The sequence below is a fragment of the Podarcis liolepis genome (assembly GCF_965112155.1).
Source record: "Podarcis liolepis genome assembly, chromosome: 2".
Taxonomy (NCBI): Eukaryota; Metazoa; Chordata; class Lepidosauria; order Squamata; family Lacertidae; genus Podarcis; species Podarcis liolepis.
The window spans coordinates 73,021,614-73,047,949 of NC_139555.1; the positions used below are offsets into that span (position 1 = coordinate 73,021,614).

The 26,336-nt window shown below is 44.7% G+C and overlaps 1 protein-coding gene and 1 long non-coding RNA gene across 2 annotated transcripts; one reads left to right on the top strand and one right to left on the bottom strand.

The window, feature by feature from the left end:
- The first annotated feature begins 466 nt into the window (after positions 1-466).
- LOC310700035 lies at positions 467-14,062 on the top strand. The gene is made up of 3 exons (XR_014522380.1): positions 467-687; positions 5,512-5,578; positions 13,745-14,062. It is a non-coding gene; the product is annotated as an uncharacterized lncRNA (long non-coding RNA).
- Positions 14,063-15,044: 982 nt separating this feature from the next.
- On the bottom strand, positions 15,045-26,301 carry CISH (cytokine inducible SH2 containing protein). Its single transcript, XM_083488789.1, has 3 exons — positions 25,086-26,301; positions 18,474-18,700; positions 15,045-17,715 (listed from the first exon to the last, which is right to left on the bottom strand). Exons 1-3 carry the CDS (start codon positions 25,130-25,132, stop codon positions 17,219-17,221), a joined length of 771 nt encoding a protein of 256 aa, XP_083344915.1. The 5' UTR covers positions 25,133-26,301; the 3' UTR covers positions 15,045-17,218.
- Positions 26,302-26,336: the final 35 nt, after the last annotated feature.

Sequence of the window (26,336 nt, forward strand, 5' to 3'; positions counted from 1 at the left end):
GGTGGGAAACAAAAATATAATGGAAGGATCTGTTCCCATGATCATCAGCTTCTGTCTTGCTAAAGCAAATTACAGCCAATGCAAGTGTTATATTCACATGAGGACGACTGAGCTGAGGTAAGATCACAATATCACTTTCATGGATAGATATTACACGTTGAGGTCTCCACCCCTTCATGGAAGAGGCTCATGTGGGGTTTCCACTGCAACTTTACTTTGCTCATGAGAGTAGAGTGCATGGCCAGTGATCTGTGCAAGGCAGATAATCAGAAAGGCTTCTATAAAAAGAGATTTAAGAACTCACAAGCAGATGATTTGCTTTATTTTTATTTGTGGCACAAACTGAAGAGCAAAAGGCAAAGGGCTGTTGTCCTGTGGCTCTTTGGCTATGTCACAGAGCCTGTGACACCAATATAAGGGGGAGGTGGGAATTCCAAAGGTCTTTGCACTGTGGAAGCCACGAAAAGAGACACCGTAAGATCCATGAACAAATCATAAATGATGGGCCTAAATATGATTGGGGTGCACTGTGCTAAGTGGTTGTTAGAGGAGGGCTTAAACCCTGCCCTGATCTCCATTTTCCTCATCAAGTGACGCCCAGCAAAGCTACTACTGTAGTTATCCAGTAGGAGAGCACAGATGGTGTGGTAGCTACATGACTGAACATTCAGAAGACTGCTGTGTAAGGTATGCAAGGAGTCCAGCTCAACATACCAGCAATTCAGGGGGAAGCTGAGGAAGTTGTCTCTGCCATTGGAGGTCTTTAGGCAGAGACTGAGTAACTATTCATTTTTTGGTATATTCTAGCTCTGGATCTCCTGCACTGAGCAGTAGGTTGGAAAAAATAACCTCCATGGTTCTATCCAACTTTCTGTTCCCAGGAAAACAACACAGTGGGGTTTCAGGACTCTGGCATCGTCCCAATTTTCTGGAAACTCCCCAAACACCCGTCATATATTCTCTTAAGTTCCATTTGAGGAAAGTATGTTTTTTGACCATGGCAGATAAATTCACATAACGTAATGGACTATTGAGATGAGTAAAATCAAAACGAACCCTTGGCAGTACAGGGTACCAACTGATCGTTCATGTGTTGCAGTAAGGTGGTTAAATCCTTCCACCTAAATTAAAAAGCTCAGTTTGGATTAGGTACAATTCTACAACACTGTTGGTCTCCAGCTTGAACTTTTATTATTATTGTTGTTGTTGTTGTTAATTTTATGATGTATTTTGTCAATGCTTTCCAAACTAACTTTCCCCTGTAGAGCAGGATATAAATAGCAGGCACTCGCTTTTTGTTCTGCCTTTATTTTTTCATAAAGTTGTTAGTGTTTCTCTTGTGTGGTTTGTCTGTAAAATTTTGCAGAAAACATAATAAAAACATTATAAAAAAAAAAGTTCCATTGGGGAATCCCCACTACAATGGAACAAAATAATTTCCTGCCTTTGCTTGGTGAGTTTCCTGTTAGAAATTGCTTAACAAAAATCAACAAGCATGTCCTCAAGCTCTAGACAAATCTGTTCCTGATCCCACCCACCCCCTATTTATTCATCCTGCTAGGAAGTCTATTCCTTTCCTTCCAATGGCAACTGAGCTGCTGTAGTTCTAAAATCTAACAAGGTCCCCCCCCCCCCACTTGCTTGGACTTGTAAAGCCAGCCCCACATCACTCAAAGGGAAAACTGCAAGAGGCAGCAGTTTGGAAATCCATAACCGAATGTGGAGAAGTGCTGTGGGAATTCATCCAGCCATAGCTGTCACTATTTTGCAGTGCTCAAAATGCTTGCGCAGATGGATTGCTTTTGGTAGCTAATGGGCTTCTCATGGAAAGCCGGCTCTATTATTAATGAGCCACTCCCTTTTCATAATATTACAAAGGCAAGTCCTATTCCACCCTGCCTCCACTTAACTGACGTCTGACTAAGATAGTATTCTTGGAAAAGCTAGTTACACAACAGCATAACGTCGATCTTCCTGCTGCCTTTATATAACACCACGGATTTGTTTCATCTCTCGGTGTTGTTAAATATCACTCTGCTCATTTATTTATTTATGTGCCAGAGGAGATTAGAATCATAAGAAAATAGGAACAGCCAGGGCTTTTTTTTCCCCTTCAGCCAGAACTCACCGACGCTCTCAGGTGGGTGCCATTGCCATTATAAGAGAACAGGGGAGGCATTCGTGGTGAGTTCTGGCACCTCTTTTTCTAGAAAAAATAGCACTGCTGGATCTAACTAGTCCTGCATTGAGGTCCCTTCCAATTCTATAGTTCTATGATTCTGTGATAAGCAGGACCCGAACACAAGAGGCAGAGCATAGACATTGTGGCTAGTAGCCATAGTTAGCATTACCTTTCACGAATGTATTGTTATAGGTTTGCAGGGAAGACCCCCTAAACCCAAGAATTTAATGAATGTCAGAATCTAGTTAATACTGTATTTTTGGTTTCTATGGAAGCCGCCCAGAATGGCTGGGGAAACCCAGCCAGATGGGCGGGGTACAAATAATAAATTATTATTATTATTATTATTATTATTATTATTATTATTATTATTATTATTATTATTAATTTGGAGAATTGAAGGGGAGATTCCAGGCCAGTGGAAAAGTACAAGCTAAGCTTCCTTTCCAAGCCTTAACATGACAAAAGGTGTTGATGATCCACATAGGAGAGGAATCCTTGGGCCCGGGCAGACAGAGGTTGTCAAGGGGAGGGGGAGGGGGCAGGCTGTGCTCAGAGGGAAAATGTGCCTCTTTAAAAAAAGGCTTGGGATAATTGATGGATGAGGAGGAGTTGCTTGGAAAGAAGAAGGGGAACAAAGGCCAGAATGATCTTGGCAGGCTGGCAGAAGGCTGGCTTGGAGAAATGCCTTTGACTGCACTGCTGTGGGGAATAAGCCCATGGGTGTAGCCAGGTGGGTAGGGAGGGGCAGCTGCCCCCCCCAAAAAATCAATAAAAAATCAATAAAAATACATGGCAAACTGAGGTTCTGTCCCCCCCCCCAACAAAAGGCCTGCTCCCCCTAACAAAAATCCTGGCTACACCCATGAACAAGGCCCTCTTGAGATAACCATTCTGTAAGAGCTGAACTCCAGCCGTCTAAATATGTCAATAAATAGCAGTGCAGCAATAAAACTGTTAGCACATCTGAAGAGCTAAGCAGGTTCCAGTATGGTTTCAAATTGGATGGGAGACTGCATATTGAGATGGCTGCATTGCAGGGGATAGGGCTCTGCCGTTCTACCATTCTGTGATTCTGTTTCTTAAAGCTACGACAGCCTCCACTGTGCCTTGATTCTCAACACGACCCAAGAGTGAGGACCTGGAACCCCATGGACTCTTGCTACCACTCAGCAGAAGTTGAGGGGCTGGCGCACCACCTGTGCAACAGGATGTAATCCTCTTTTGGTGGCCACCACTGCATCCTGTGGGAACAAATTCTATGGTTTAGCTCAGGCACCCCCAACCTTCGGCCCTCCAGATGTTTTGGACTACAATTCCCATCATCCCTGACCACTGGTCCTGTTAGCTAGGGATCATGGGAGTTGTAGGCCAAAACATCTGGAGGGCCGCAGGTTGGGGATGCTTGGTTTAGCTACACACTGTGTGAAGAAGTGCTTTTCTTTTAAATTTTCCAATATTCAGCTTCATTGGATATCCAATAATTCTCTCTCTCTCTCTCTCTCTCTCTCTCTCTCTCTCTCCACTTCCTTCATGTCATGCATAATTTTATAAATGTCTGTCATGTTGCCTCTCACTCACCATTTCTTAAACTAACAAGCCCCAAATGTCATAACTTTCCTCATAAGGGAGATGCTCCATCCCCTTGATCATTTTGATGGCTATTTTCTGAATAAGATTCCAGGTCTGATTGCAACAGCCTGTAAAATACTTAATAGTCACATTGTCTCCTCCTCCTCCTCCTCCTCCTCCTCCTCATGTTTTACATGAACTTTTTGGCTGGCAAGCAGACCTCATCCTTTTCTCAGGAAGTCAAGGGCTGTTGCGTAAGGCTGTCTTAAGCCTACAGTCTCTGGCCCAGTTTTCTTCTGAGCTACACTAATGAATAGCTAGGGCACCATGGTAGATAACAGCAAGCTGGAATGGCTACAACTTCTGCGAGTTATTGAGTACATAGTGCCTATGAATGACTGCAGCAGATAGCGTAGGAGGGGGCGCAGGTGGCTTATTTAACAAGAAGTTACTCACACAGTTAAAAAAAGGAGAGAATGGCTTGTGCACTAATGGACAAATTGCAGTGGGAACAGGTAGTACTAAATAGTGTGGGCATTACTGACCTGGCACAGCTAAGCTCCCAAGTGACAACAGATTTCATGGCTGGTGCTTAAATCAAGGTCTAAAAAATAATCACAGAGGTTGTTTATGAATGTGCTTGTGCTACCACTCACTTCTTAGCCTTTCTTTCTTGCTTGCTTGCTTGCTTGCTTGCTTGCTTGCCCTCTTTCTTTTGAGAAATGAATTCAAATCCCCTTCACACCTTGCATGGGAGCAAACCCAGGAACCTGCAGCCAGTCCAACACTGTAGAGTTAGAAGGGACCATGAGGATCATCTAGTCCAGCCTCCTACAACGCAGGAAACTTTTGCCCAATGTGGGGCTCGAACCCACAACCCTGAGATTCAGAGTCCCATGCCCTATCAACTGCTGAGCTATCACAGCAGTAATAAGAGATCCCATATGATCCACGTGTTTTCAGCACACACATCCATGTGTTTTCACAATCATGACCTACCAATCAGGACAACAAGCAACCATGGAACAATGAAACAAAATATAGATAAACAGATTATAGACTTATGCTGATTTGAGGTGTCTTGAAGTTTCTCTAGATTGCAAAAGTTTCCAAGATTAACAAAGGAGTTCAATAGCAGCAGGTTCTCTCATGATTGCTAGAAGGATTGTTGTGCAAACTATCCTCAGATGACTGAGGATGCCTCCGGACTGTCCATATTTGGCAGAAGGGATTCAAGCACATATTGGGAAACTGAAGTTGGTGCATTCAAAACGGATTAAAGTGCTTTGTTGCCCTAGCACAGGAAATCTGCTTTTGGAAAAAGAAACACAAGTTTTGCAGTTAGGAAAGTGATGGGGAAATGCACTGAAAATGCAGCGAACAAACAATTAATGGGAAGATGGAGGGCCTTTTTTGCAGCCGGAACATGCACCTCTCATGTGGGTGCCGTTGCCATCATTAGAGAACGAGGGAGACATTCATAGTAAGATCCAGCACCTCTTTCTCTGGAAAAACAGCACTGGGAATAGCCTGCAAGCAAATTAGGATGAATGCTTGTTGTCATATAAACTCCCTGTTTTGAGCAAGCAAACTGGGGTGAAAAAGGCCACCTGGAGGAGCACGAAATCCAGTGCAATCAGGTTTGCACCCACAGGGCTCCTTGAGAACTGGGCTGTTGTTAGATAAGAATGAAAAGCCATAAGCGGCATAAGAAGATCTGTATAAATATTGCTGATAGTGTTAAATGTTGCCTTCAGGCTGAAAAAGGTGTCCATGGCCAGCCTTGATCTTTCCACCTGCCCGCTGCACCTCTTCACCCCTCAGGTAAGTGGTTTGTAGGGCAGCTCTGTACCACCATGCCAGCCACTCCTATTAGGCCTCAACTAGAGCCAGGGCTTTCTCGGCCACGGCTCCAATCTGGTGGAACGCTCTGTCACAAGAGACTAGGGCCCTGCGGGACTTGACATCTTTCCGCAGGGCCTGTAAGACAGAGCTGTTCCACCAGGCCTTTGGTCAGGGCGCAGCAATCTTCACAGAACTCTACCCAATGGTTGCCATCAATTTGATTTGAAGTAATTTTTTAATGAAATGTTTTTTAGAACGTTGGATTATTTTGATTGCTGTTAGCCACCCTGAGTCCACCCTCGGCTGGGGAGGGCGGGATATAAATAAAATTTATTATTATTTATTATCCCACCTCAGTGTAAATGCTTTAGAAATTATTACCAAATAAAACAACATTGAGGTGAAAAATTCTGACACAAGAACCAAATGTGGGAGACTGAGCATTTCTCTCCCTCTCTCCCCCTTACTTGCTTATTTTTCATTGGCTATCATTCGTATAGTAAAGTCGTTTAATGACTGAGGAGCTGCTGTCATAGATCACATTTGACAGAGTAGCCATGTAGTTTGGTTCTTCTTTAGTTGTGCAAAATAACTGTGGGTGCAATGCATTTAACGCTGAAGGGAGAACTTCAAGTTTTAAATGATAGTCCAATTCAAAGCCAGCTCCAGGTGCAATTTCAACCCCCAAGTGAAATCCTGCAGGTCCCAACTCCTGAAACACCGACATCTGCAGTAAGTGTCTGCAGAAGCACTTGCATCACTATGATCTGCAGTAGGTGCCTGCAAGCAACCTCCTCTTTTCATGCTCCCTCCCCTAACACCCTGGTGCAGCATCATTCTGGGACATTGTGGTGATATCAAAAGGCTGTTTTATAGTGAATTACCAAACCACTGCAGCCATTTGGTAAATTCGGGACCAGGCAAGGGGCCTTGTTCAAGTGTCAGTGGGCTGTCCGCAGCTGCCCCACCATGGTATTGCCACTGGTTCTGGAACAATGAACTAACTAAAGCTTTAGGCCACAGCTGAACTTGTTCCCATCTTCACTGTAAATTTGTGGGACTATGACTGAGGCCCACCCATCACATCAGATGCAGGCTACCCAGCCACAACAGGTCTCTTCCTTAAAGACCGCTTTCCTTCCATTTTGTACTGAAAGCTAACAGACATTTTGTATTTCAGAGCAAAAAATGGATAGCTTGCTTTCTGGCAACAGTGCTCAGCTGAAATAATTGTCAATATATTTTGACATCTGCCGCAGCAGGTGGGAATGGGGGTGAGCTTGAACTTCTTGCGATGGCCCAGAAGCTTCAGAGTCGGGAGGACCTCCGTGTCAGATGGAGACGGGTGTTGGGGAACATACCGTCTGCAGACATTACCTTCGGTCTAAGCCTGAAGCCATGACAAATTAATGGACCAAATACGAAAGCCTCCTGGGTGAAACCGCATAATCTCCTTAAGTCAAGGAATGACTTAATAGTACTTTCTGTTGCTATTAGAGTCTTTGCCGCAAGGATCTCAGTTTAATTAAGGCAAGCAGCAAGAATTGCAAGGTGGTCTGGAAAAACGGGTTAAACTGAATGCAGCAATAAGGAGCTCTGCGAGGAATTTAATTGCTGTTGGAAAAAAGCCAGTGCCAGCTCCAGGTCTTGAGGGGCCCTTGGGCAAGACATTCTCCATAGGCCCTTCCTCCTGCAGGGAGCCTACCTTCCCACTGCCATTGCTGGCAGATGTTCCTGCTCCTTGGCCTCATCACAGCTGTGCCACCTTCTCGCTTGCCAGAACCAATAAGCAAGCCAGCAGTTTCAGCTGCTTCCCTTCCTCCACCTCACCACAGTCGTTGTTTGCTTGCCCATCTGGGCCACAGCAAGTGATCGAGGAACAATAAGACCAAAATAGTGAAGTCCAGAGCACTCCTGTCAGTCAAGTCATCATTGACTGTTTTGTTTTGGCTTAACACTTCGTATTTCCTCCAAGTTATTTGTAGCCAGCAGTGTACATTTTAGAAAGTTGTGTTGAATAATCCTTTGATCTTTTTTTTTTTTCAATTTTATAATCACCATTTAAAAAATAACACATCTGTCTTCACATAGGTTGGCCACTGTGAGAACAAGATGCTGGACTAAATGGGCTGTTGGCCTGATCCAACAGCCTCTTCCTATGTAGTTATGCGCTCCTCCTCCACAAGGCTCAAGAACTGTGGGGGATTGGGAAATGGCTTTCACAGCCCAATTCAATGTCCACTTCACCCTCTCAAACTAGTTGGGACTTGCTTCCGAGAGAATATGCATAGGGTTACCCTGTCGGTGTCAACCGACACATGATACTCTCCAGCAAGTTTTCCACCAGTAACATATACACCACATGGCATTCCTTACCCAGCAGGTCAGATGAACCCAGAAATTAATCCTGAACTGTGCAAGTGGGTGTGATGAATCCATTGTAATGAAACCTCTAAGCCACTTATTAAAAAAGCCAATCCTTTCTTTTGATGGCAAGTGGTAACTAGTCAGCTGAGTGTTGAATGTCCCAGAGGGAAGTATGGATGTGAGTGGCATGTAATCTAGATGAGACCAAAATAAGGATGAGTTAACCCTTTGATTTCCTGGTGTGCTGGTGGCTGAACTGCACAGTAAGGATTTCTGACCTGCATCTGACTCCAGCCTTGACAGTGCGCATATGAACTTGGTAGAGTATCTATCATCTTTCCTCCTCTCTTTCTTCTTTTCAACATTTCAACAAAAAACAAAACACCTGTGTATTCTGCACTGCATTGTCTTCTATAAGCTCATGTTTCCTCATCCCTCCCGCCTAGTCTCTTAATCCTCTTAGTTTATTGCATTGTTCGGGAATGGCTCAATACACTTTGCTGCCTGAGGCAAAGGATAAGATGGCATGTGTCCCACTCCCAGTTGTGTGTTCAGGAGCCAACTGGTCTTTCTTCAGTACTGGAGACAGGACAGCAGCATCCTCTTACGCACCTGAAGGCAGCTGACTAGGCTGCAAGGCAGGCCACATGCAGCTGATGCTGATGCTGAGATGGCCTCATTCTGCTGGCACTGGTTTTTGCTGATTTTAGAGTGTGAACCTAGGGGCAGGGAATCATTACTTTTTAAAGCGCTCCGCCTGCATTGCCACTTTCCTCTGGGAAAACCTGCTCTTTACCGCTGAATTGGAGCAAACGTCAATAGGGTTTTCTCTGGATTGATGTTTGCTCCGATTTAGCACTAAAGAGTGGATTTCCCAAGGGGAAGCAGCAAAGCAAACGCAAAACCACTCAGACCTGTGCTTTCTAGGGAAAAGAAGAAGTGTGGGCAAGCCCTAAATGTTTTAGACACTTTAGAATTTGGTGGTAGTGGTGGATGAGCACATAGACAGATGTGGCTCAGGCCTGATAAAAGAGGCAATTCCCTAGTAGTGGTTTGCTGCAGAGTGCAAGTAATTACTTTGCAGTAGACTGGTTATCTGTATTGGGCCTGCCAATTTCTTTTACTATTTATTTCTGTGTTATATTTAGCAGTCACCTCACGCTATGAGCCTCTAGGGTTCATGTACAAGAGGTTTCTGATCAGGTGAAGAAAAGTGGTGTGAGTCTCCTTTACCATTTGGCAGGAAAATCAACTGACTCCACTCGGACACATTGCACAGTGACAGTCGGGCTGCATCTACCACCCCCAACGACCTCTGCCTCCCCTCTACCCCTACTTCCTCCCCCAATGAACTAACCTGAGTTGTGCTTTGTATGCACTCCCCACATGCCTATAATCTTTATTCAATATACTGCTTGTGCAAAATCTGCTGCTCTAATCTAATTTGTGTGCTTCATTGTGCAAACATCACATGAATGGCTTATCGCAGTGAAAGGCATATTGTAGCAGGGAATCTCATGCTGGTATAATTAAAGGCCTGCTTGCATAGCCATTCACACCTCTGTTTGCAGGGATTTATAACTTAGCTGTACAAATGAATTCAGTCTCTACTGAAAATTGGTGTTCTTTGATCCAGAGCATGCCTGCTTTGGAAGAACTTCCCAAATGCAGGAATGGGAAATGGTCATTAAAGATAAAATAAGTTGGAGTCAGCGAGAGAGATACATCCCTGACCTCTACAACTTATTGTGACAGCAAGCAAGGCAATGTGTTCATGTGAAGCCCTTGGCATCTAGAAAAATAGGGGCATATACTGTAATTAGAACAAAGCTTCCTTTTTTTGCAGTTTCTGTTACATTGCAGCAACATGTTTAGAAGTGGGGCAGCTGAGTGGGTTACATGTTTTGATCCCAAATTTTGTTCTGAATTACTCCAAATTTATACCAATGTAACACAACACAGTTTTCCCTGGGGCCACATTCATATTGTGGTTAAAGCTGTGATCCTAATAGCACTTCTTTGAAAATTAAAATTAATGAGGCCCTTCAACTGAAGAGTAAGAATCTGCACCACTCTGTTTGTTATTAATGTTTATTGAAAAGGCTGGAGGGAAATGATGCAATGTCAAGTTCTATTGTCAGTTGGAATCATTCTTATTTTGGTGTGGATGTTTACAGCACAACTGAGTCTAATGGGATTTACTCCCAGGTAAATGAGACTTTGTATTATGTGCACACAAGAATGCCTTTGCTTTTCCTGGTGAAATGTTGGAAGCCAGTAGAGTATGGCATCTGTTTATTACATGGATTCCTCTCTTCCTCCAAGGAGCTCAGGGCAGTGGCCTGCATAGAATTATCCCATTTTATCCTTACTACAACCCCATGAAATAAGTTAGTCTGCAAGGCCGAGGCTGGTCCAAGGTCACATGTAGGCTTCAGGTCTTTGTCTTAGAATCATAGAATCATAGAGTTGGAATAGACCACAAGGGCCATCGAGTCCAACCCCCTGCCAAGCAGGAAACACCATCAGAGCACTCCTGACATATGGTTGTCAAGCCTCTGCTTAAAGACCTCCAAAGAAGGAGACTCCACCACACTCCTTGGCAGCAAATTCCACTGTCAAACAGCTCTTACTGTCAGGAAGTTCTTCCTAATGTTTAGGTGGAATCTTCTTTCTTGTAGTTTGGATCCATTGCTCCGTGTCCGCTTCTCTGGAGCAGCAGAAAACAACCTTTCTCCCTCCTCTATATGACATCCTTTTATATATTTGAACATGGCTATCATATCACCCCTTAACCTCCTCTTCTCCAGGCTAAACATGCCCAGCCCCCTTAGCCGTTCCTCATAAGGCATTGTTTCCAGGCCTTTGACCATTTTGGTTGCCCTCCTCTGGACACGTTCCAGTTTGTCAGGGTCCTTCTTGAACTGTGGTGCCCAGAACTGGACACAGTACTCCAGGTGAGGTCTGACCAGAGCAGAATAGAGTGGCACTATTACTTCCCTTGATCTAGATGCTTTACTCCTATTGATGCAGCCCAGAATTGCATTGACTTTTTTAGCTGCCGTGTCACACTGTTGGTTCATGTCAAGTTTGTGGTCAACCTAGACTCCTAGATCCTTTTCGCATGTACTGCTCTCAAGCCAGGTGTCCCCCATCTTGTATTTGTGCCTCTCATTTTTTTTGCCCAAGTGCAATACTTTACATTTCTCCCTGTTAAAGTTCATCTTGTTTGTTTTGGCCCAGTTCTCTAATCTGTCCAGGTCGTTTTGAAGTGTGATCCTGTCCTCTGGGGTGTTAGCCACCCCTCCCAGTTTGGTGTCATCTGCAAATTTGATCAGGATGCCCTTGAGTCCATCATCCAAGTCGTTGATAAAGATGTTGAATAAGACCGGGCCCAAGACAGAACCCTGTGGCACCCCACTAGTCACTCTTCTCCAGGATGAAGAGGAACCATTGATGAGCACCCTTTGGGTTCGGTCAGTCAGCCAGTTACAAATCCACTGAGTGGTAGCATAGTCAAGACCGCATTTTACCAGCTTCTTTACAAGAATATCATGGGGCACCTTGTCAAATGCCTTGCTGAAATCAAGGTAGGCTACATCCACTGCATTCCCTTCACCTACCAGGCTTGTAATTCTGTCAAAAAACGAGATCAGGTTAGTCTGACATGACTTATTTTTCAGAAATCCATGCTGACTATTGGTGATCACAGCATTCCTTTCTAGGTGCTCACAGACTGTTTGCTTAATGATCTGCTCCAGAATCTTCCCTGGTATTGATGTCAGACTGACTGGGCGATAATTATTTGGGTCCTCTCTTTTCCCCTTTTTGAAAATAGGGACAACATTTGCCCTCCTCCAGTCTGCTGGGACTTCGCCTGTTCTCCAGGAATTCTCAAAGATGACTGCCAGTGGTATTAGCTAGAATTCAAAGCCAGGTCTCCTGGACCCAGTGTGCTTTCGCCTGACTCACCTTACCATCAATGCTTCAGCACCCTCACAAACATGGCCCCTCTGGTGTGGAGTATAATATTGGCCAAACCTTCTAGGGCTCTTGTGGCTTTAAGCCAGCATTCTGTCTCTGGATATCTATTCACCATATGAAAAAGTATGATGAGCACGATGCCTTCTAAGCCAGAAATTGCTGTTGAGGGAGTTTCTTCCTTTACTATTAGCCAACTGGCACACTTCAGTCTCTCCCCACTCCTTTGCCTTCAAAGGAGAGCAATGGAACATGGCCAAGGCTAAAAGGCAGGGAGTAAAAACTGTGCATGCAGCAAGGTGTGGTCCTGATACCCGCATTTATGAGCTGCACCCAAGGGTGCTAAAGAAATCTCAGAGCTTCTGTTTACAGTCGTTGAAAATTCTTGGAAAACAGGTGAGGTCCCTGCAGACTGGAGACAGGCAAATGTCCCTATTTTTAAATAGGGTGGGGAAGAAGACCCAGTTTACTACCAACTGGGGAGGTTGACATCAATGCCAGTAAAGGTCCTAGGACAAATAATTAAACAATCTGTGAGCACCTAGAAAAGGATGCTGTGATTACTAAGACCCAGGATGGGTTTCTCAAAAGCAAGTCCCGCCAGGCAAAATTCATTTCTTTTTTTGATAGAGTTACAAGCTTGGTGGATCATGGGGATGCTGTGGACATAGTGTATCTTGATTTCAGAAAGGCTTTTGACAAAGTCCCCAATGATATTCTTGCAAAGAAGCTGGTATAATGTGGATTAGTTAGGTGGATTTGTAGCTTGTTGACTGACATTAATGGTTCCTCATCATCCTGGCAAAAAGTGACAAGTAGGGTGCTGCAGAACAGAGGTGGAACTAGCTGCTCCGGCACCCGGAGCGGTGCACATGCTGTGCACCCAAGGGCGGGGCTAGCCACCCATGGCAAGCGTCACAGGGAGGTGCATCCCGCAGTGAGTGGTGAGCGTCCCAGGGGGGAGGCGTGCCAATGTTACCCCCCCATCAGGAAGGACATCCGGGGTGGGCTGCCCCCACCGCCCCCCTTCCTCCCCCGCTGCTGTGGGATACCGTCCTGCACCCGTTGTTGTTCAACATCTTTATAAATTACTTAGAGAAAGGAATTGAGAGGGTGTTCATCAAATTTGGAGATGACACCAAATTGGGAGGTGTAGCTAGTGCTGCAGAAGGTAGAATTGGGGTTCAAGATGACCCTAACAGAATGGAAAACTGGGGCAAAACTAACAGAATGAATTTCACTAGGGACATATGTAAGGTTCTATACTTAAGCAGGAAGAACCACCTGCACCTGGCCTAGAGGTCAAATGTGACTCTCCAGTCATCTTTAGTTGGCTTCTGGGACACTCCTGGGATCATTCCACAGTCACACTAGCCTTCTCTATGCCCTCATTGAATGCTTTTGTCTGATTGGAATGTACCCTTGAACTATGATAATCCCTCTTGCTTGTCTGATTGGAGGTTGGGTGGGTGGGTGGGTGCATCTGGGTTTTTCATGGCTGTTTGCTGCATAGCCTACTGCACAAATGCAAGAATCACATCTATTGCTCCACCTATTTTGCCTGTGGCTCCACCCACACCCATCAAGTGGCATGTGGCCCCTGGATGTTTGCCCACAAAGGTATGTGGGTTATATTCCTATAGGAGATCAGCTAGGGAGGCATGACCAGACAGGCTGCTTTAGCTCTGAAGACCTACTATAATAATGTAAAGATGTAATAAAACTCTTGGGGGTTGTCCTGTTGTATTGTTGTAAGAGATTGTGCTATTATGATGATGTGGCTTTTCATATTAGCAGGATCTACTTGTGCAGGATCCACCATAGGGCAATGCATGGTCTCCAGTCCACCAATGCTGAGGCAGAGGGTCTGTCATCTAATCCCACCCTATGAGGATTCCAGCAGCCCCTGGATGCTAGAGCAATGTCTCTCAGGCAAAAGAACAGGAAGAGGAAGTCACATTGCACAGGCAGAAGACTTTGCGCTAACAAGATGTCTTCCTTTGATATGACTCAAGAGTGCCCCTGAAAATGTGTAAATTCTACACCATTTAACTAAGGCACTGGATCTCCCTGTGCCATTGGAACGCCAAAGAAATAAGATCTCTTTGCATCAAAGAGCCTACTGAGACTGTTGTCAATTGTCCTCAGCTTCTAAACATGCAGAGGGTCTAAATATGTAGGTGTAGGGATGCTGTCACAAGAGCGTGCAGGCCTGTAATCACACCGTTCAAAGATGGAGTTAACTCTTTATTAGCAAAAACATGATCTCCGCAGACTTGATTGTCGGGCCTAATGAGCAGAGCAGTTCGTTTCCGGTGGTCTTCCTGCATGAAAATCAGTTGCCAAGACTGAAAGACCCTGCCTCCTTAGGGCTTTTCCCAAGAAATCAGAGACTGTGCCTTCGCGTAGCTAACTTCTCCTCTGTCCTTTTCATGCCTCTTCTCGTTCTGGGAGACAATGTGGGAGGGGAGCTTGTTGCAGCAGGAGGGGGCAAGACTCGTGACTCTTCACCAGATTCATTTCTGCCTCTTGGCCTCCCTCCTCCCACTCACCTGCTTCAGCTTCTGCCTCTGATTCTGGACTTCTCTCCACCACAACCTCTCCCACCTCACTAAGCACTGTTACTTCCTCTGACCCCTGTCATCCCACCACCACTCCCTGGGTTCTGAGCCTTCTTCCCTTGATGGTTCCCCAGCTGGTTCCACCATTCCTCTGCTTCCAACCTGTACACGACAGATGCAATACCTTCTTCAATGAAAAGTGACCTTAGGTTTATACTGGCACCTTGACTAATACCTTGCAATGTCACAATAGACAATTATACAGCAGAGATGGGGAATTTGTGGCCCTCCAGCTCCCATCAGCCTCAGCCTGCATGGCCAATGGTCAGGGATTATGGGAGTTGCAGTCCAGCCAAGCCCAGACAGTCACTGGTTCCCCATCCCTGTACTGTAGCAAACTGACACACTGGTGCCAGGATTTAGGACTGCAATATTAGCAGGTGAGTTTCCTGAAGTAACTACAATACTTTTAGTAGAGCAAAGTGAAACATGCTTAAAAGGCTTCTGCAACAGGCTAGAAATAAAACATTGCAGTGTTTTGTTTATATTTAAAAATATCATTTATTGTATTTTGTTGTTGTTTTTAAATATATTCTCTGTTCTCATTCATTTGCCCTTGCTCAGTCTGTCACAGTGAACAGGAACAGGGGAGAGCTCAGTGAGCAACAAACCAGACATCACACAGGCACACATTCTCTGTCAGTCATCAAAGTATCCAAAATAAAACCAGAAATACAAAAGAAATCCAGGCAGAGGGGTTAGGGGGACACAAAAAGAAACAGACATTAGCTAAATATCCCAGGTCATGTTGGATTAGCAATGGGAGCAGAAGGTTTGATATATCTTTCAAATTACTCTGTAGAAGTTGTCCACATGGTGCCCTTCAGCCATTTTGGACCACAGCATACATCAGGCCCCGGCCAGTATGGCTGTTGGCTGACGGTGGATGTAGTCCAAAATCCTTTGGAAAACTTTTGGTTGGTCAAGCCTGTTTTAAGGTGGGGACGGGGAAACTGTGGCTCTCCAATGCATTGTTGGATACCAGCCCCACAGTCAAGGATTATGGGAGCTGTGGTTCAACAATACATGGAGGGCTCCAGGTTCCCCATCTCTGATGCAAAGGGGCCTTAGCCCTACCTGAATCTCAGTCTCTTGACATAGCAGAAATCTCTCGTCTCCAGCTCTGCTCTAGGCTTATGGGGAAAGTGTATCCATCATTGCCCTGAGGATTTATATATATAATGGGAGACCAACCATTCTAGTTTGAATGTACAAATCCTCTGCCCCCAGTGATCAGGTCACAAGGCTGAGGAAGGCAGAATGAATGCCAAGCTTGTTATCTTGGCCCAGGCACAGCAAATTCTGGGGTCTTGGGCACCACCAGCTCCTTAAGAAATACAAAGTGTGCTAGAGTTGCCTGGATATGGTACCCCAGATGGAAGCTGGGGTAACACTTGATTGCTTCTTTCTCCCTCTCCCTTCCCCATATACAAGGATCAGAATAAAAGTGGATTAAGTGTCCACAGGCAAACTTTAGGGAAGCAAAAAAAAAAAGAAAAAAGAGGTACATTAAAGTTTAAAATGTTTTGATTTCACTACATTATTCAAAAAGCAACTATCTGCTTCAACCTACGAGTCAAGCTACCCCTAGCCAATGAGGTAGTGAATAACAACAGAATCCAGCTCTTTCTGAAGCCGCATGGTGCTAAACAAAGCAGTGACATAAAAACTTAAGAACCAACTGGTTGGCTCTTGGGATGGAAGAAAGGTACCCTGTTTTCTGCTGGGCTCATTCCCCCAAAGGAAGGGAGGAAGGAAGGAATAAATATATAAATATATGTATAGAAGTTTGCTATGTCTGAGTACTGTAGATGGGATCACCCCACCAAGACAAATGCTTCAGCCCCATGCAGAATGTACTCAGGAGCCTTCACTGTGTTATTTTTTAAAAAAGCAAATCAAGAGGGGAAGATAGAAAGAGTCAAAAATACGCTCATTTGTCCGAGCCCAATAGGCTTGTTTGGGAGGGAAGGAAGTATTCTGTGTCCTACGATGATGGGACCTGAAGTCTAGATGTTGACAGTTGACTAGAGCCAACCTTTCATGGGCTTCCAATGGCATCTGGGTACGAATGCACTATCATAGATTAAGGAGAAGGCTACAGCAAGACAACTTAACTGGTCGATATTCAAAGTCCCCCAAGGGTTACTATGGTTTGTTTGTTTGAAAAAGAAGCAAACGTAGTAATAATAATAGTAGTAGTAGTAATCTATATCATACTTAGTAGTAGTGAAAAAGAATAAAAGCTACCATGGATATAAATAACGACAGTAACAATGCTTCGACATTCCCGGTGTGATGGTGACTCTGAAATTCAAGTAGTGTGCACATGCCAAGTGTGTTTTCCTCAAAGACAAAGTCAGAACATAAAGAGAAGCTCTGAGGTTTGGGCACTGGAATGGCCACAATTCCAGCACCTCCTCCTTGGCACAGGAATGGAATTAGGATAGCTGGGGAGAAAATACGGGGAGGGTATAATGGTGGCCGTTAACTTACTGTGCCCACTTAAAATAATACCACACCATGTCAGTGGGACAAAGCCCCATCACTGTCCCATCAGGTTTTTAATTTTTATTTTATGTATATAGTTTTTGTTGTTTTTTTAAAAAATTGCTTCTATAGTCTGTCTTGGGGCAAACCAGCAGCGCCCTCAAAGCTGGAAAGGGTACTGTTTCAAATAGTCATTCATTCTCTTTGGTAGAGGCAACTGGTCTGTCTCGGCAGTCGACCGGTTGATCCGTAGCCTGCAGAAGTGCTGGAGGCTAGGAGGGCTGTCCCTGCGCTTGAGAGGCTGGATGAGTTTCAGGTGCACGGCCGAGACCTCCTTCTGCATAGGAGGCAAAGGCATGGGAGGCGGGTAAGGTGCGTCCGTTTTGCTCTCCACGGTGCAGGAAAGAACGTAATGTTGGATCAGGCTGACCACGTCTGGGAAGGTCAGAATGCGAGGCTTGGAGAGGCAGTTTGAGTCTAGCCGGAACTTGCTGTCGGCATATTCGATGCGCACGTTGGTGGGGCCTCGGTTGGTCTTGACTGAGAGGGTGAACAAGTAGCTGGGGTGAGTGCTGTCCCGTACCAGGAAAGTCCCCTCGGGCATCTTCTGGAGCTGCTGCTTGGCTTCGCTGGCTGTGATAGAGCCCCAGTACCAGCCTAGAAGAGAGGCAGAGAGATAAGAAAAACATAGGAGAAAAAGTACAAACTTGTCAAAGAATAATAGGGTTGTGGAAGGGACCTGGAGGTCCTCTATTCCAACCCCCTGCTCAGTGCAGGGTCTACAACAGGGTTTCCCAAACTTGGGTTTTCAGCTGCTTTTGGACAACAACTCCCATCATCCCTAGGTAGCAGGACCAGTAGTCAGGGATGATGGGAACTGTAGTCCAAAAACAGCTGGAGGGCCAAGTTTAGAAAACCCTGATCTATGATCATAACGGAAAGCAATACAGGGAAAGGAGATGTATTTGTTTACTACTGCACACTGCAGTACGTTCACGGTGGCTTCTATGGGATTTTCCCACTTATCCAGGCTGACAGTCTAAGGCAGCCTTGTGGCTGAATATGGATTTGAATCCAGATCCCATTTTCCCAAGCTGGACCCTCTACCCACTAGCTAAGCAGGGATTCATGGTGTAGTGCTGCAGGTCCAGTCTCCCCAAGCCAGCTTTTCAGAAGAACATGGCGCCATTTGCCTGGCTGCACTGAGATCTAATGAAAAGCCAACCAGTTCTCAAGGCCCATAATGCCCTTCTGAACTGTCGCCATTGCCACCCATTGGTGTGTCATCCATATCTCCACTGCAAGCAGCTTTCAACATTGTTGCCCATCAACCGCAGGAATGCTTCCACTTCCTTGTTATTTGCACCTCTAGCACACATGGCACGCTCCACTACCGAGTCTCCGAGGGCTCTTACCAGATTCCCGCAGATATGAAAATGTTTTGGCAATGCATAGCAGATCCTCTTCTGGGTCTCGTGCTTGAGGCGGGCTGTTGTCCGGTGTGGGCGCCACGAAGGGTGGAGCAGGCTCTTCTTGGAAAGGTGTGACTGACAGAGGCTGCATGACTTGCTCTGACAGATTCGCTGCAAGGCCCCCAAGCGATAGGCTCCTGATCTTCTCCTCTGCCAGCAAAGGATGGGATCTGAAAGGAAGGGCATTTAGAATTAGGTTTTTTTGGGTTTTTTACCTTGCCTGGCAACCAGGTTGCATCAACACATTGCTTCCTACTGTACTAACCCACTATGTGACAGCCTGTTACACTGCACAAGCAGATAAACAGAGGAAGAAAGGGAAGAAATGCACACCACTTAACTGTGATAATAAGCACACAAAGGACTAAGACCCACTGAAGGGAGTGGGATCTGCTTTTGAGTAAACATAAATGGAGTCGTGCAGGCTTGTCCCCAGACAGAGGATAACTGACAGCACAAACCTATGCATGTCTATTCAGAAAGAGTCCTATTGAGTTCGATGGAACTGCTCCCAGATTACTGTATATAGGATTGCAGCCTCAAACACTCTTTCCATGCCTGTGGCTTTTCGGTCCTATAGACCCAGTCTTTTTCTTTCTCTTTGATTGCAACCCATAAACATTTAGCTGGGAACAAGTCTCACTGAATCCACTTTCTTCTGAGTAGATGCATACTGAACTTCACTTGATTCCCTGACTGTATCCCATTAAAAATCAAATGCACTAAAAGAGAAATTTGGAATAAGTTTTAAAACTCACTCTTATGCTTTTCAAATATAGTGCTCTATTTTCTACTGCATCTCAAACATAACTGTGCCTGAATAATAATTACCAACACATACACAGGGGAAAGTGTTGAAGTGATTTTGTGTGTACACGTGTCTTATGCAACGTCTCTAAGAGCTGAAGAGTCAAAGAATAGCATATACGCTTACAGGCAGCCTACAGTCGGATCTGTTCTTGCTACACTTATTGTCTGGCCCCTCTCCTCCTCCCCTGCCAGTTCCATGTCCCACTACTCTTTTCCAGCTACCCACAAGACTGCACCCATCAGGAAATACAAACTGGAAGCTCATTCATTAGCCCCAAGTGAACTTGTCTGAAAACCTGTGGAACTGGCAACAGGGGTGGACTCTGGTAATATGGCGCCCTGAGTGAGGACAAAATTGGGTGCCCTCCCCTCTTTCACTCTGAGTATTAGTAGTAGTAGTAGTAGTAGTACTAGTATACTGCCCTATACCCATAGATCTCAGGACATAAATTTACAATATAAAAAACAGGGTAATAATGGGTAATAAAAACAAAGACAACCCAATAAACACACACACACACCGCTTCCACAACACATTTTAAAAGGGCATTGGCCAAAGGCCTGGTTAAAGAATGATTTTGCCGGGCATTCTTGTGCAGGTCAATGGCCTGCATTGCCCTAAATCCAGCTCTGCTGGTGAGGTACACAGGCAGCAAAGTCAAAGTGTTTGAGTCCCATTTGCAAAAGGCTTTTCTGCTTTGGTTGTACAGCCTGCCACTTTTTTGGTTAAAAAAACCCACCCCAACGTATGGCAGACATTGCATGCAGTGTCAACGACACCTTGATGAAAACAAGGGATAAGGTTACATATCCATCCTATCCCATTGGTACAGTGGTAGCTCAGGTTAAGTACTTAATTCATTCCGGAGGTCCATTCTTAACCAGAAACTGTTCTTAACCTGAAGCACCACTTTAGCTAATGGGGCTTCCTGCTGCCGCTGTGCCGCCAGAGCACAATTTCTGTTCTCATCCTCAAGCAACCCGAGGTACTATTTCTGGGTTAGCGGAGTCTGTAACATGAAGCGTATGTAACCTGAAGCGTCTGTAACCCAAGGTACCACTGTATTCTGCTGGTTGTTATTTTTTCCCTCCACATAGCCTGGCGGTCTTGCTGCTTGGCTCCCTTCAATTAACCCAGTTGAATATGGAAGTCTAAAGATGAGTCAACAAAAAAAGCACAGAGAAAAGTGCATGTATCACCCACAAGGGATGTGAATACCGAGATCATCATCTTTTTCTTCTTCTAAGCAATTGTTTTCTGAGCTGCAAGCTTTTGCACCTCCCCAAAAGGGGAAATGCACGAAAACACAAAAACCTTATCTGGAACACACCCACTGCAAGGCGGCAGGCAGTACAGTAACAAATATGATTTGTGTGCTAAATTTAGACATTGCTAGAAATTCACAGTGCTAAAGCTTTGCAGTGGGCCACACCTTTCCTCCATAACCATGAGACAAAGTCCTTCTCAGGCAAACCATGGCCAAGAACCATTTGCCAGCTCAGTTTCTCAATTCTGTTCCACTCCATAGCTTTTCTAATGCCGCCTTTCAAAAGCACCTACGCAGGTTGGCCCGGGATCTTAGTTTCTTTGTACCTTGTGTAACCACCTTACTCTCCAAAGTGGGTGTGATAGCAACTGGCAAATCTGAACGTATCAGTAATTTGCATGGTAGTAAATGACTAACAAAGTGAAAAGGCAGGAAGTAGTTGTAATTACCAGCAAGGCTTCGTTACAGGAGTTCTCAGTTCTAAATTCAGTTGGTTCAGGTCCATCACTGGACCTGAATGTTACTATAATGAGCAGTCCATAAAGATTACCTGTAATAGGGAATACTGTATACTTTGGACTGATCTTTTCTCTGTTGTGATGCACTCATTTTTGCTTCCACCCATACGGGGAAGAGAGAAATGTCATTGAATGTCACAATTACCTGAATCTGCTTTGTTCTTAATACTTTTCTGTGGGAGGGGAGATGTGGAGTCTCATAGAATTAGAGATAATGAGGTAGGAGGGTTCATGCTCACAAACGAAAGTACCCATCTGTTTTCGGAAATATCTGGTTCATGAGGGGAATGTTGAGCAGTCCTGGGAATTCTGCTACATGTGTAGAAATCTAAATATTTAAACCTTCGGCATAACCTTTAATTCTCATTCCCAACTGGAATCAAGTTTAAGCATCTGTGCCCATAATTCCCTTGCAGCCCTTGTCTCTGCCACCCATTCCTCTGTCTTCTTCCTTGCCTAGTTTAGACTGTAAGCTCTCAGTCTGGGTTTTGTTTTTGCATTTATTTGCTTATGAAACTCAGCAGAGCTACATGTATTTTAATGGCTCATACGTAAATAATAAATAATTTAAAAGATTAACAAAACAAAACAAAATCCAGAGATTCTTAGGAAACCCTGTCCCATATATTATAGGAACAGAATGGCCAAATCAGGTCCTAATAAGCTGGCGTATATTTCTGATAGTAAGGGTGGAGGGAAATCCTAATAATATCAGCTTCTGCTTTTGTTGCGTGGTTTCATCTTTCTTGCACAAGATGTAACGTCATTGTCCTTTCCTTTCACCCTCCTAGAGATGGATGTTTACCACTCATATGAGCAAACGGACAATGAGCTAGCCTTACGCACCAACCCCATATAGTAGCTAACAAAACAGCCACTCCAGCTGGCAGGCTCTAAAGGCCTCAGAGTTTCTTGGCCAAAAGGAGAAGAGGGCATGAGGCCCTGTAACCCATCTTATTTTCTGAACTGGATACTTGGCATGGGCTTCTTTGAACCATAGGTCTGCTTGCTGTGATTACAAATACTAGGCAGAGAGGGCAAAGGGCCTGGCATGGTGGAAACGGTCTCCTCTGTAACTGAACCCAAACCTCTATTGTTTGTAGAAATAAATAACCTTATCCCAGTCCTTTAAATCTTATTTGTAGAGTTTGCAACACATGTCCCTTCTTTAAAATAACGTTTTAAAAGCATTCTAGTCTGCCCCTTGTTTTGTTTTTGCAGCAGGGGGAGTGATGCTGTGCTCTGTGATGTTAATACCATTTTTTGCTAGGTCTTTCCCTGCATTTGGTGTCCTTAGAGAAACAGTCCTTGCAGTCCATGCATCCTGGCTGCTTAACTAGGGTATGAAAGGGAGACAAGAGTGAAATTTTGTGCTTCAACCAAGTGAAGGGCTCCAGGGTGTGACAGAAAGGCATTTGCAGCAAGGAAGGAATGATGAAGACGTGTGAGAGCTGCCACCGCAGCATCATCCCTAGTGGCCTGCCGCCCGCACGATGAGCATGGGGGTGGGGGTGGTACAGCGATGTCACCCGCCCTCACAGCTGACACCTGGTGCGCACCGCACCCGCCTTCCTCTGCCAGTGCAACTGGGAATACGAGAAAGGCTGGTGTGAGTAGTAAGCCGGGGAATATCTTTGAGTAGGTGTGCAAGAAGATAAGAAGATAAAAATGTTCATGCCAAATGAGGTAGTAGCTTTCTAAATATGATCTGAGAGGAACATAAACTGAAACAGACTGGGCATAAACATAGGGCAGACAGGACAATAATAAAAACGAAATTGTACCCTCCTGGCAAAAAGAGGTATCTCTTTTAGGGAGTATCAGAAAAGCTTCTACATCATCAAAGTGTGATTGCTCAGAGGAAGTACACAGACTGAGAACCAGTGTGCTGTAGTTGATCATTCTGGACTGGTTCACAGCTCTACTTATATCCATGAAGCCCAATGGATCTATGTACTTTGCAGGTTTGTTCTGAGGATGAACCACATGTCTATCACCTGGGCCCTTTGGGGGAATGTCAGTCTTTCTAGGATTAAAGAGATATGAGCCATGTGGTCTATTAGCTAGTTCTAAATTAAGGAATGGTGAACCTATCAAAATAGCAACAACGGTTTACTCAGAAATTAACACAACAACCAGTATACTTCTCAAGCTGAGCTACTTAGGAAAATGTGAAAGGCATTCCACACTTTTAAAGAAAGGTTGCAAACCTTCTCCAAAGAATTATTAGTTCTGGGGAATAAAAAATAAATTAGCAGCACCGAAACTAAAGCTGAAAGTTCTGGAGTTGCTTACTTCCCCAGCAAACCAAAGTTAAATGGCAAGATAGGAAGATTCAGGAAATTCTCCAGCCCTGTGCTTTATTGAGTGCTTTTCTATTCTCCCTTGGGAATTCTGCTTAATTGAGCAGGAGACAAGTGGCTTCTAACCTGCACAAAATTCTAGAGAGCCCCAGGTTAAAAGCCAGCACAGGAAGCAAATGAACTGTAAACCAACAGAGGAAGAGGAATGAGATATGCTACTGGCACTTTATTTATTTAAAACATAAAATTAGTCTTTGGCCACATTCACACCATTATAGCAATTTTAAAATGTGTTACATTTTAAATGCTTTACACTTAAAGCAATATGATGCCGCTTTAAACAGTCATGGCTTCCTCCAAAGAATTCTGGGAGTTGTTAGGAGACCCCTATTCCCCTCCCATCCCAGAGTTTCCTGTGAAGAGGGATTGATTGTAAAATCACTCAGGGAATTGTTGCTGGTGGTGGGGAGGAGCAGCACCCTTAACAAACTACAACTCCCAGAATTATTTGGGGGAAGCCATGACTGAAGTGGTCTCGAAGTGCTTTAAATGTATGGTGTGAATGAGGACAAAGACTAAATTAGAGCAAATGTGTTTTAAGACTCATCACACGAACAAAGTATTAGCAATGAAAACAAAGAAACTGGAAAATCGCTGTGGTGTCTAGCCAGCAATACATAGAAGCAATAGAGGAGGTGGAAACCCCCACCTCTGCCAGAGTGGAAAGGGGCAAAAACTTCTAGATTCTCTTTTGGAATAGTTTTAAATGGCATAGTTCTTAATGACTATAGCTAGGTAAGTATTTTACATTGCTTGAGTGTGGAATGTCAGACAACATGAAGTCTTAGTGTACAGGTACCACCCCTTGATGTCTGAAGCAACTGTAAATGTTAGTCTGGCAGCACGAGTATGAGTTCTAGTTGGGACTCTTTGGTGTGATAGTAAGAACAGTGGGATACATCTAGTCAAACTGAAAAATTGTGCTGTCCTTAAGTTTCACAAATGCAGTAACATGTAGATAGTTGCGTGACCAGCGTGCCATGTATACATCACACACACACACACACACACACAGAGTCTTGGGTAGATAAGCTATTATCAGTTACAGCAATCTATGTATATTTTTGCAGTGTTGTTGGTTTTTTTTTTTTTAATTATCTGAAGATGGTTAAAACAGTAGCCCCTTACTACTCACAACAAACTGTTCTGTACCAACTCAAGAGTATTTTCTGTATGTTTGGAATTCTCTTCCAGTTGATCCCCACACACCGCTGCCCAGTTTAAGTAGGATTATAAAGCCTTTTTGCTGCAATTGCATGCCCACTTATCTAGCAGTAAAGCCTACTGAACTCAGTGGGCCTTTTTTTTCTGAGTGGACATGCACAAGATTGCACTGTCCATCTTTAATCAAACACTTCTTTTAAAAGTGTATTGAATTTTGTTAACTTGATGTGCTGTATGTTTACCTTTTTTTAAAAATGGGAACCTGCACAAAGGGTGACCTTCAACTGAAATAAAGTAACTTAAACACACACAGTGATTTGAATTGAAATCCCTTATTTAAAGAAAAGGGGGTTTGAGGACTTGTTCCACAATACCTTTTCAGTACTTTTTAAAGTGGGATAAGAAAATTGTAAAGTCTTTGAGGGATCTTACCCTTGAACACAGAGGATCATGTCACTCCAGGACCAAGGAAAGAGCATCAAGTCTTCGGGGAACTGGGGAAAAAGCTCTCCCTCTTTTGGTTGTCTTCTTTATGGTCGGTCTTTGTTCCCAAACAGGAGGTACCACAATCGGCCAGTAAGTGACTCGGAAAAAGAAGGCTGGATGAAGACCCAGAAGCCTTCTCAAAAGCACCTTGGAGATCACTCGCTGAAAAGCAGACAGCTTGAGGTATCCAGAAAGTCTTTGCTCAGCAAGTTACGAGTAAGAAAAGGTACGTAACCTTAGCAGTTTTCCACTGAACTCTTGCAGAGGTGAATTTAAAAAAAAAAAAATTACACGGGGAAAAGAAAAGAATATGAGAGAAGGAAAGAAATCTCCTTCCCGGTGGCGTGTAAAATCACCAGCAACAACTGGAAAGAAAAATCAATAAATACGTCTCAATAAATAAATCTCTCTCTCGTCTTAAACGCGTGGAAGAAGTGAGCAGAGAGAGTTGCAGCTCGCCTCGACGCTGGCTCTTGAAGTAATCTTGAAGCTCTGGGAGGGGGGAAGCCACTACTAAGTAATCTTTTGTTTGCTCCCTTTTAATCTATTCCAGGAAGTGGTGGATTCCTGGAATTGTATTGTATTCACATCACTGTGCCGACATTAACAACAAAAAAGAGAGAAATATATAAATAGATGCGTCCGTAGCAGAGACCTTGCTGTCAGGCTTGCTCTCCGGGAGTTAAAATAATCCCCCCCAACAGATCACCAAAATATCCCCCAGCTGGAAAGCGAGAGGGTTTTTCAAGGGATCCGGCTGAAAAAGTTGCTGGTTGTTTTCAGGCTTATCCAGCATTGGCTGCCGCCGCTCTCTGCGTTCAAGGAAATACCTTTGATAGATTTCCAAGAACTTTCCAGGAAAGCGGGGCCGGACCGCGTCCTTCTGCCAATCAGAGCGAAGGAGGGCAGGGCCGGGCCTCGGAGCCCTGCCAATCAGGGGCGGATGACGTTGGATGCTGCAATGATCCTAGCCCAGTAGACACGCGGAGAAACCCGCACGCCAACGCGGAGGCAGAAAGGGAAGGGCTGGAGAGGCGGGGAGCAGCAGCGGGAAGCCTGGCGGGCGTTGCTAGTAGCCATTTGGCAAGAGGGGCCAAGCGCCCGCCGCTTCTCTCTGGAGGCTCCCCGACAGTGCGAGGAGCAGCAGCACGTTTCCCTACCTTGAGTAGTGGGGCAGCTGCCGGCCGCCTCTTTTAT